Source organism: Pelobates fuscus, chromosome 5 (genome assembly GCF_036172605.1).
Source record: "Pelobates fuscus isolate aPelFus1 chromosome 5, aPelFus1.pri, whole genome shotgun sequence".
Taxonomy (NCBI): Eukaryota; Metazoa; Chordata; class Amphibia; order Anura; family Pelobatidae; genus Pelobates; species Pelobates fuscus.
The window spans coordinates 1756949-1769783 of NC_086321.1; the positions used below are offsets into that span (position 1 = coordinate 1756949).

Genomic DNA, 12835 nt, shown 5'->3' on the forward strand with positions numbered 1-12835 from the left:
CCCATGCTGTGTGTATTGTCGATCGCTCACACTCCCTATGCTGTGTGTATTGTCGATCGCTCACACTACATTCTCTCCCATACACAAACTCACATCTCTGTTCCAATGGTGACGTGTCGTGTTCCTGAATAAACACCCAGAGGATTAAACAGATGTTATTTATAAGGTGTGAAATGATCGTCTGTACAGCACAAGAAAGATCAGTTCAGGCCGAGTCATTACATTTTAGTAACCTATAAATACATCTCAACAGATTGTGTATCAGTGGAAACATTACCATATATTACACCTCGTTACATGCATAGTACACTATTTACCATGGTATATTACACCTCGTTATATGCATAGTACACATTACACCTCCTTCAGTATAATACACTATTTACCATGGTATATTACACCTCGTTACATGCATAGTACACATTACACCTCCTTCAGTATATTACACTATTTACCATGGTATATTACACCTCGTTACATGCATAGTACACATTACACCTCCTTCAGTATATTACACTATTTACCATGGTATATTACACCTCGTTATATGCATAGTACACATTACACCTCCTTCAGTATATTACACTATTTATTTACCATGGTATATTACACCTCGTTACATGCATAGTACACATTACACCTCCTTCAGTATATTACACTATTTACCATGGTATATTACACCTCGTTACATGCATAGTACACATAACACCTCCTTCAGTATATTACACTATTTACCATGGTATATTACACCTCGTTACATGCATAGTACACATTACACCTCCTTCAGTATATTACACTATTTACCATGGTATATTACACCTCGTTACATGCATAGTACACATTACCCCTCCTTCAGTATATTACACTATTTAGCATGGTATATTACACCTCGTTGCATGCATAGTAAACTTTACACCTCCTTCAGTATATTACACTATTTACCATGGTATATTACACCTCGTTACATGCATAGTACACATTACACCTCCTTCAGTATATTACACTATTTAGCATGGTATATTACACCTCGTTACATGCATAGTACACATTACACCTCCTTCAGTATATTACACTATTTACCATGGTATATTACACCTCGTTACATGCATAGTACACATTACCCCTCCTTCAGTATATTACACTATTTAGCATGGTATATTACACCTCGTTACATGCATAGTACACATTACACCTCCTTCAGTATATTACACTATTTACCATGGTATATTACACCTCGTTACATGCATAGTACACATTACACCTCCTTCAGTATATTACACTATTTAGCATGGTATATTACACCTCGTTACATGCATAGTACACATTACACCTCCTTCAGTATATTACACTATTTACCATGGTATATTACACCTCGTTACATGCATAGTACACATTACCCCTCCTTCAGTATATTACACTATTTAGCATGGTATATTACACCTCGTTACATGCATAGTACACATTACACCTCCTTCAGTATATTACACTATTTACCATGGTATATTACACCTCGTTACATGCATAGTACACATTACACCTCCTTCACCATAGTACACATTACACCTGCTCCTATTTACCATGGTATATTACACCTCGTGTACATGTATTTTACACTATTTACCATTGTATAGCATTACTCATTACACGTATATCACACTATTTACCATGGTATATTACACCTCGGTCCAACCGTAACACTATACGATGGTAAATAGTGTACTATATATGCAAAGAGGTATACTATACGATGGTAAATAGTGTTTGTAAAGAGGTATACTATATAATGGTAAATAGTGTAATATACATGTAACGAGGTATGCTATGCGATGGTAAATAGTGTACTTCATATGTAAAGATCTATGCTATATAATGGTAAATAATGTAATATCCGTGTAATGAGGTATACTATATGATTGTAAATAGTGTAGTATACATGTAACTAGGTATACTATACAATGGTAAATAGCGTAATATATGTGAATCGAGGTATGCTATACGATGGTAAATAGAGTAATATACATGTTACAAGGTATACTATACGATGGTAAATAATGTAATATCCGTGTAATGAGGTATACTATATGATGGTAAATAGTGTAGTATACATGTAACTAGGTATACTATACAATGGTAAATAGCGTAATATATGTGAATCGAGGTATGCTATACAATGGTAAATAGAGTAATATACATGTTACAAGGTATACTAGACGATGGTAAATAATGTAATATACGTGAATCAAGGTATACTATATAATGGTAAATGGTGTAATATATATGTAACAAGGTATACTATATGATGGTAAATAGTTTAATATACGTGTAGTGAGGTATGCTATACAATGGTAAACTGTGTAATATACTGAAGGAGGTGTAATGTGTACTATGCATGTAACATGGTGTAATATACCATGGTAAATAGTGTAATATATATGTAACAAGGTATACTATATGATGGTAAATAGTGTAATATACGTGTAATGAGGAATGCTATACAATGGTAAATAGTGTTATATACATGTAACGAGGTATGCTATGCGATGGCAAATAGTGTAACATACATGTAACAAGGTATACTATACGATGGTAAATAGTGTAATATACTGAAGAAGGTGTAATGTGTACTATGCATGTAACGAGGTGTAATATGCCATGGTAAATAGTGTAATATTTCTACGGTTCAACCGACTATCAGCACCGCACCAGACACCATAAGCACTGCAGACCCCACGAACCGCTGCAGCTTGGTTGGGGTCTCGCCGTCTCCTACCCACCCTGGACCTATGACAAGGCTCCAGGTTCCAGTGGGTGAACCTCTCTTCCTCTCAGAGATCGAAACAGGAACAGGAACAAGCTCCTGCAAGTGCTCAGTGAAGCCAAGGGAGTATGCAGAGCATAGCAATCCCTGTAGTGATTACAGCTGTCCCCTCCAAACACGAGTCAAAGCTGCGAGTTGAGGGTCAAGTAGAACTGGTTTAATGAGCACACATGACTTTCTTATATACAAATTTTCCCACAAGGTTACCACCCATGTGGACTTTGTGGTACACAGGACACAAAGTTACAACAGCCAATCAACACAGTACAGTACAGTCAGATACTCCCAGGTAAGGCACACAAACCCTCCCCTCTGCCTGTGATATAATTACTAAACACAGTGGGCTAACTTAATTACCACAGGCAGAAAATATACAGTTTTACCCAAAACACAGAAACACCGCAAAACAACGTATCCCCACTATTTACCATCATATAGTATATCTTGTTACATATATATTACACTATTTACCATCATGTACCATACCTTATTACACGTATATTACACTCTTTACCAATGTATAGTATAACTCGTTACATGTATATTACACTATTTACCATTATATAGCGTATCTCTTTACATATATAGTACACTATTTACCATAATATAGTATACCTCTTTACATATATAGTACACTATTTACCATTATATAGTATACCTTGTTACATGTATATTACACTATTTACTATTGTATAGTATACCTCTTTACATATATAGTACACTATTTACCATCATATAGCATACCTTGATTCACGTATATTACATTATTTACCATCGTATAGCATGCCTCGTTACATATATATTACACTATTTACCATTATATAGTATACCTTGTTACATGTATATTAGACTATTTACTATTGTATAGTATACCTCTTTACAAATATAGTACACTATTTACCATCGTATAGCATACCTCGAAACACGTATATTACATTATTTACCATCTTATAGTACACCTTGTTACATGTATATTACACTATTCACCATCGTATAGCATACCTCGATTCACGTATAATACACTTTTTACCATTGTATACTATACCTTGTTACATGTAAACTACACTATTTACCATTATATAGTATACCTTGTTACATGTATAGTACACTATTTACCATCGTATAGTATACCTCTTTACATATAGAGTACAATATTTACCATTGTATAGTATAGTTTGTTACATGTATATTATACTATTTACCATTGTATAGCATACCTCAATTCAGGTATATTACACTATTTACCATCGTATAGTATACCTCGTTACATGTATATTACACTATTTACCATTGTATAGTATACCTCATTACATGTATATTACACTATTTACTATTATATTGTATACCTCGTTACATGTATATTACACTATTTACCATCGTATAGCATTCTTCGATTCACGGATATTACACTATTTACCATTGTATAGTGTTATGGTTGCCCCAGGCTAGCTGAAGGTTGGACCGTAGAAAGGATGCTCCTAGTGCTCACCAAGGACCATCAGCACCGCACCAGACACCATAAGCACTGCAGACCCCATGAACCGCCGCAGCTTGGTTGGGGTCTCACCGTTTCCTACCCACCCTGGACCTATGACAAGGCTCCAGGTTCCAGTGGGTGAACCTCTATTCCTCCCAGAGATCGAAGCAGGAACAGGAACAAGCTCCTGCAAGTGCTCAGTGAAGCCAAGGGAGTATGCAGAGCATAGCAATCCCTGTAGTGATTATAGCTGTCCCCTCCAAACACAAGTCAAGGCTGCGAGTTGAGGGTCAAGTAGAACTGGTTTAATGAGCACACAGGACTTTCTTATATACAGATTTTCCCACAAGGTTACCACCCAAGTGGACTTTGTGGTACACAGGACACAAAGTTACAACAGCCAATCAACACAGTACAGTACAGTCAGATACTCCCAGGTAAGGCACACAAACCCTCCCCTCTGCCTGTGATATAATTACTAAACACAATGGGCTAACTTAATTACCACAGGCAGAAAATATACAGTTTTACCCAAAACACAGAAACACCGCAAAACAACGTATCCCCACTATTTACCATCATATAGTATATCTTGTTACATATATATTACACTATTTACCATCATGTACCATACCTTATTACACGTATATTACACTCTTTACCAATGTATACTATAACTCGTTACATGTATATTACACTATTTACCATTATATAGTGTATCTCTTTACATATATAGTACACTATTTACCATAATATAGTATACCTCTTTACATATATAGTACACTATTTACCATTATATAGTATACCTTGTTACATGTATAGTACACTATTTACCATCGTATAGTATACCTCTTTATATATAGAGTACAATATTTACCATTGTATAGTATACTTCATTACATGTATATTATACTATTTACCATCGTATAGCATACCTCAATTCAGGTATATTACACTATTTACCATTGTATAGTATACCTCGTTACATGTATATTACACTATTTACCATTGTATAGTATACCTCATTACATGTATATTACACTATTTACTATTATATTGTATACCTTGTTACATGTATATGACACTATTTACCATTGTATAGCATTCTTCGATTCCCGGATATTACACTATTTACCATTGTATAGTGTTATGGTTGCCCCAGGCTAGCTGAAGGTTGGACCGTAGAAAGGATGCTCCTAGTGCTCACCAAGGACCATCAGCACCGCACCAGACACCATAAGCACTGCAGACCCCATGAACCGCCGCAGCTTGGTTGGGGTCTCGCCGTCTCCTACCCACCCTAAACCTATGACAAGGCTCCAGGTTCCAGTGATCGAAGCAGGAACAGGAACAAGCTCCTGCAAGTGCTCAGTGAAGCCAAGGGAGCATGGAGAGCATAGCAATCCCTGTAGTGATTACAGCTGTCCCCTCCAAACACGAGTCAAGGCTGCGAGTTGAGGGTCAAGTAGAACTGGTTTAATGAGCACACAGGACTTTCTTATATACAGATTTTCCCACAAGGTTACCACCCACGTGGACCTTGTGGTACACAGGACACAAAGTTACAACAGCCAATCAACACAGTACAGTACAGTCAGACACTCCCAGCTAAGGCACACAAACCCTCCCCTCTGCCTGTGATATAATTACTAAACACAATGGGCTAACTTAATTACCACAGGCAGAAAATATACAGTTTTACCCAAAACACAGAAACACCTTAAAACAAGAATGTATCCCCATAAATCATACATCCCTGGATAGCTCTTATCTGGGCGAACAACATATCCAAAAATCACCCAGATCAGAGCAGGGGTTCACACATTCCATGGAAGTCATATTTGACCGACTGGAAGCATGGCTTTCATGCCCAAAAGAGTTCCACAGATTTAGGCTGTGCGGTCTCCTTCAAATAAAGTACAAATTGCACAAACGGAAACGCACGAACGGAACAATCGGAAGGTAGAAGTCTCAGCGGTGTTCGTGGAAATAGTAGCCGAAAACAGTTCAAGGCGTTCGACGACAAAACACCGGTGAGTGCGTCCGGCTAAACAAAATGGGCACGTGTTCGTTTGTACGAACGCCGGCCACCCAGCCTTGTTACACGTATAATACACTATTTACCATTGTATAGTATACCTCGTTACATATATAGTACACTATTTACCATTGTGTAGCATTCCTCAATTCACGTATATTACACTATTTACCATCGTATAGTATACCTCGTTACATATATAGTACACTATTTACCATCATATAGCATTCCTCAATTCACGTATATTACACTATTTACCATCGTATAGCATTCCCCGATTGACGTACATTACACTATTTACCATTGTATAGCATTCCCCGATTGACATATATTACACTATTTACCATCGTATAGCATTCCCCGATTCACGTATATTACACTATTTACCATCGTATAGCATTCCCCGATTGACGTACATTACACTATTTACCATCGTATAGCATTCCCCGATTGACATATATTACACTATTTACCATCGTATAGCATTCCCCGATTCACGTATATTACACTATTAACCATTGTATAGCATTCCCCGATTCACGTATATTACACTATTTACCATTGTATAGCATTCCCCGATTCACGTATATTACACTATTTACCATCGGATAGCATTCCCCTTTCACGTTTATCACACTATTTACCATCGTATAGAATTCTTCGATTGACATATATTACACTATTTACCATCGTATAGCATTCCCCGATTGACGGATATTACACTATTTACCATCGGATAGCATTCCTCGATTGACGGATATTACACTATTTACCATCGTATAGCATTCCCCGATTGATGGATTTTACACTATTTACCATGGATAGCATTCCTCGATTGACGGATATTACACTATTTACCATGCTAAGCATACCTCAATTCACGTATACTGCACGATTTAATATACACAGATGCACGTATTGCCACTTACATGCAGAATGTTACTCCCTCTGCTATACATCCACACATGATATTGCTCCTATTTTCATAGAAAGAAGTTTCTATATTTTTGACATTTATGTTTGCCTTTTTGCACAGGCTGAGTCAGATGTCGCTTCTCTGAACCGGCGTATCCAACTGGTGGAAGAGGAATTGGACCGGGCACAAGAGCGTTTGGCCACCGCCCTGCAGAAACTGGAGGAGACAGAGAAGGCAGTTGATGAAAGTGAGCGGTAAGTGTCCACTCAATGTACGGTTATGTTTATGCCAAAATTACTTATTGCTGATAAGGGCTAAGTTCAGAGTGTGTGAATGTTACATGTTGGGGGGACTGACAACCCATAGGGCCCCCAGGCAATAGGAGATCTATTGTGCCTGCCAATTTGCAACCTATAACCTTATAAGCCCCACCCACATGTGCGTCCTTGTGCTATAGAAATACTAAATACTTTAAAAAGGCTTTGTTTGTGCAATTGGGATTATATGGTTCGGGAACCGAACAGCCACACGAACCAGAGACCACCCGGGAGCTTGTTAAACCCCACTGTAGCGGGACCTGGGTAACCCGGCTGGTTACCCCCTTTTAGAGATAGTAGGTCAGACCCATTTCCCCAGTAACTGGACGTGACACAGTTCCAGGGTATAACTTTGACAATGTTTATTTGGGCACACAGCTTTTTATGCACAGACCCCCGCAGGAGGGGGCTGGGGAATAGATAACCATCTCCCGCTCTGGGATATACTAACAGGACACAGGGGCACGCATGAGTACACATTACAAGGGGGTGATCTTTGGTGCTCGGCGCCCGGGCACAGGAAGGGGGTACAGGGTTACTATTTATATGGATGAATAGCCCCGGGTGCCCCCTAGAATCCCTAGGCAATCAGATGTACAGAGCTGGAGATATCAGCGTCGAAAATCTGGGGCTCAAGGCTCTGTACATCCATGGTGTTGCTTGGTTTAGCCTGGCGAATTCAAACTTCGCGTCTAAACCAATCAGCCGAAAGGACGCAAACCAAATCACGCCAATCAGCGTTAGGGGGAGGAAGGAGTTTCGCCGCCCAATCCAAAGAAAGGGTGCGAAACTTGGCTACACCAATCGGTGCTCGGGGAGGAGAGGGGTTTCGCGGCCCAGTCAGAAGATAGGGCGTGAAACCCTGTTTGAACACACCTCGCTAATGAGGTGTGAACATTCTAAGTAAATGTTCTAAATTGGACATCGGGGTGGTCCGGTGCACGGGGCTCCGTGCGCGAGAGCGCCCCTGGATGGTCAAAAGGTATATTGCAGGATTTTATGGTCAAAATGACAGAAAGAGGAATATTAAAGAGGGGAAACACACATTCTAGGAGGGCACATCCACACATATAAAACAAGGCAATTCACAGTTAGGCAGCGTTCCCGCCACACCCATTAACACTTGGTAACGATTCTAACCGCAGTGTTCTAATTGTTTGTCTTGGTGGCCACTGTTCGCATGAACGACCACAAGGTGGTGGCCATCTTGTTCACATGAACTCAGGCAGCGGTGTTTGGTCCTGGAACTAAAATCGGACACAGAAACTTGCGAAAACAGCTGGACTTCCATCATCACCTGCGTTCGGTTCTACACAACTTAGAAGGGCACTGTTTGGTGGAATTGTTCGTCTGGATGAGGGGAACAAGCTCCAGGGTAAGACTCTTGAATATGTTCGGTAGTTTGTTTGGTTTTTAAACTACCAAACTAGACCGACCGCAAGCCCTGATTCTCTGGAACTGTTTTGGGCAGGAGCCTCGTGTGCAGTCGGTCAAATTACGACTTCCATGGAAATCCCGAACCCCTGAACCGATCTGATTTTTGGATATGTGGTCCCCCACATCGGGGCTATCAGGCAATATGACTTTTGTGGGGTTTCCATGTGTTTTGGGGGTACTTTCGGGTTTTTGTAAAATGTATGTTTTGAAGTAAAATGTATGAAGCTGGGTCCAGGGTGGGTGGAGGACAGCAAGACCCCAGCCAAACTACGACGGCTAAGGGTCTACAGTGCTTATGGTAACTGGTGGAGTGCTTGGAAGTACTCGGGATACTAGGAAGCATCTGTAACGGACCGTTTCAGCAGACAAGGGGTTAAAATCCATTTAGGCGATAATCCCCTTTCTGAGACAGGCACAGCAGAACACCAAACTCCCGAACTGGATACAAAATAGCACTCCAACTCCCGAACTGGAACCTCACAAATAGCTGCTAGCAGACGAACAGGAAAAGCTCCCAAGCGGCTTACACTCCTGGCAATCAGTCTCTATCAGCATACAGTGAATCCCCCCAAGAACGAGACAAGGCTCCGTGTTGAGGGACAAGCAGTGGTCTCAGGTGCTGGCAAACCCAGCCTGGTTTTTATTACAGTTGTTGCAAATACAGGACTGCCCACAGGGAGGGATAAAACAACCAATCACATCACAGTTACATCCCACAGATTCCCTCCCCTTATCCTGAGAGGAAACTCGATTACACATACAGTTAAAACATACTTTTTACCCAACTTTCATAACTCTAAAACCATCCAATCCATCCAATTCACATAAAAATTACATATTCACAATCAATCCATTCAGGGGAACAACATATTAAAACATGGCATGAATCAGACCAGGGGTTAAGAAGTTAGTAAAAGTATCTTTTGGGCCCTGGCTGGCACATGGCCATCTGGCCCAGACCGGTTTCAGAGTCTTCTATCCTGGAGATAATTGAGAAGTAATTCAATTATCTCCAAGGACAGAGACAAGACTCCATTATGCACATGGTGAGCACAAAGAATTAAAATACTATAAAATACACAAAGTCACATTTTATACATAAAACACAGACATGTCACATATCCCCAGATAGCTGGGATCTGAGCGCACAAAACTACCGAATAGCTCACAGATCCTATTCACACAGTTCAATTGCCATGGAGCCGAAGTCTTTAACTACACGAATGGCATAGCTATCTGGGTTAACACATTCACATAAAGTCGGGTCCATAGTCCAAAGGCAAGAGGCGGGAAAGCAGCCCCTTCCAAGGACACGTGGCGAGGTCGGTTTTGCCACAGCATCGATTGGCGGAGGCACTCAGGCGGGGTGCCAGGCGGTCCGTCACAGTGGTTGAGGGCTGGAATGGGGGAATAGGTGCTCTGATGGTGAGGTAGATGCTGCAGTGGGGAGACAGGGCTGTAGTGGGTAATTGAGGGCTGGAATGGGGGAATAGGTGCTGTGGTGGCGAGATAGAGGCTCCAGTTGGGAGACAGAGGCTGTAGTGGGTGGTTGAAGGCTGGAATTGGGGAATAGATGCTATGGTGGCGAGGTAGAGGCTGCAGTGGAGAGACAGATGCTGTTCACTGCAAAACAGACTGACAGGTGTCACACTGCAAAACAGACCGACGGGTGTCACACTGCAAAACAGACTGTAGCGGAGCCCTAGTCCTAGCAGAGACTCAACTCCACTGGTTACACCAGAGTACAGTCAGGAACAAGTCAAATAATCCAATGGAGCTGTCAGGCACAGTAAAATAATCTGCCACCTCCCCAGCAACTGTACAACACACAGTTCTGGGGGTATAACTGAATTTTATTGACACATACACAGCTTTTATGCCCAGTCCCATGCAAGGGGTTTCACAAGCAGAAAATGCAGGGGTATCAATCCCAAGATCCTCTGTCTCCGAGAGATAATTGCGTAAACTCTACTAATTTAATTATCTCCCAGGCACAGAAAATCCACAAAATATCCTGTACCCCAAAAGTGCCCCGACCATACAAAGGAACCCCACAAAAAGCACATTCCCTGATAGCCCCAATCTGAGTGACCAACATATCCAAGAATCACTCGGATCAGTTTGGCAGAACAGGAATGCCATCGTGATGCAGTTTTGACCGGCCAGTCACGAGGCACTAGCCCAAAAGAGTTCCAGAGAATTAGGTGTCCTGGCAAGTCTCCGTTCGTGAAACCATACAAGGGAATCTCTAGCTTTCGGGATACGAATGCTCCCCATGTTCAGTAATACCAATCTCCCGAACGCCGTTTGTGTAGGTGGTCGGGAACAGGAATGGGTAGCGGTCGAAAGTTTACCGCTGTTCACGCGAGAGCCTAGTCGAAAAGAGTTCCAGGCACTCGACGACCAAGTACAGCTGCCCTCGTTTGGGAGACAAGATGGCCGCCTTTCTCTCTGCCGTGTGTTCAGTTATACGAAATGGCGGCCACCCATGGGAAGCACTCATTAATTGTTTCCCTTGCGGTTTTCACACCACTGGTGTCAACGTTCTAATGGTGGTGGAACAAAAAGAGTTCCAGGCACTCGACGACCAAGTACAGCTGCCCTCGTTTGGGAGACAAGATGGCCGCCATTCTCTCTGCCGTGTGTTCAGTTATACGAAATGGCGGCCACCCATGGGAAGCACTCATTAATATTTTCCCTTGCGGTTTTCACACCGCTGGTGTCAACGTTCTAATGGTGGTGGTCCTCGTTCAGGAGACAAATGGATGCCATTTGTCTGAAGTCTCCCAAACGGCCAAAGAGGAACCACTTGAAATAACTGGGGAAAAGACACAGTACTGTAAAAGGAGGGGGGGGGGGGGGGGTACGGACATCCGAATACGGGAATAAACGTAGCTGGTAAGTGTCTAATCCGCTACACAGATCGACAGGTGTCGCACTGCAAGACAGACCAACGGGTGTCACACTGCGACAAACTACAAAATAAAATGACAGACCGTTTGATAAACCGTGACATGGGGGCTGAGGAGAAATTATATAAAAAAAAAAAACTAATCTGTAACGGATCACCTGGCACCCCGACTGAGTACCTCCGTTAATGGATGCTCCTAGTGCTTCCTGAGGACTCCAAGCACTCTGGCAGACACCACAATCACCGAATCCGAGAAACCTTTTAAATTCTCCCAAGCATATGAATGCTGTAGACCATTGAATAGGAACCATACGAATAGGCTTGTACTCCTAGCAGTCAACTGGAACAGCACTCAATAAATCCTTCCCCCCAATAATGAGACGACACATCACTTTGAGGGTTAAACAGGAACTCTGGACTGGCTCATCCAGCCTGGCTTTTATTACACTAATCCACATACAGGCCACACCCAGGGGGAGGCATAAAATAACCAATCACATACATGGTTCAGCCCACACATCCCCTCCCCTCAGATAACATTAAACTCAATTATCCGGTACACTTTTTCAGCCAAGTTCTGGATGTACCCCAAAACCCGGGGGTACACCTTTAAATCCAGCATCGCTGGATAGCCCTTATTCAGGGGGACAACATATCCAAAATTCAAGTAATTCGGATGAACGGTTCGTGAGATATGGGGTTCCAAAGATTTGACCGACCGCATGGGTAAAGTATCCGAAAACAGTTCCATGCATTTTGGCGGTCGGTCACAAACAAGGGAATGAAAACAGGCGAATTGCCTGTGTTATAGAGCCTGGAGAGGGTTTGAATGAATTCCCTTGTTTGTGGGGTTCTTTCTACCGAACGGCGGGTCATTCGGTAGTTTCTATACGAATTTCTGGAAGTATGGAGGTCTCAGCG

The 12835-nt window shown here is 41.7% G+C and overlaps 1 protein-coding gene across 4 annotated transcripts in view; it reads left to right on the forward strand.

The window, feature by feature from the left end:
* TPM2 (tropomyosin 2) overlaps positions 1 to 12835 on the forward strand; it is an 80607-nt gene that overhangs the window by 23811 nt on the left and 43961 nt on the right. For all 4 annotated transcript variants that reach the window (XM_063453524.1, XM_063453522.1, XM_063453523.1 and 1 more), the window contains exon 3: positions 7370 to 7503. In XM_063453524.1, the coding sequence (XP_063309594.1) occupies positions 7370 to 7503 (134 nt within the window). The remainder of the gene's footprint in view (positions 1 to 7369; positions 7504 to 12835) is intronic.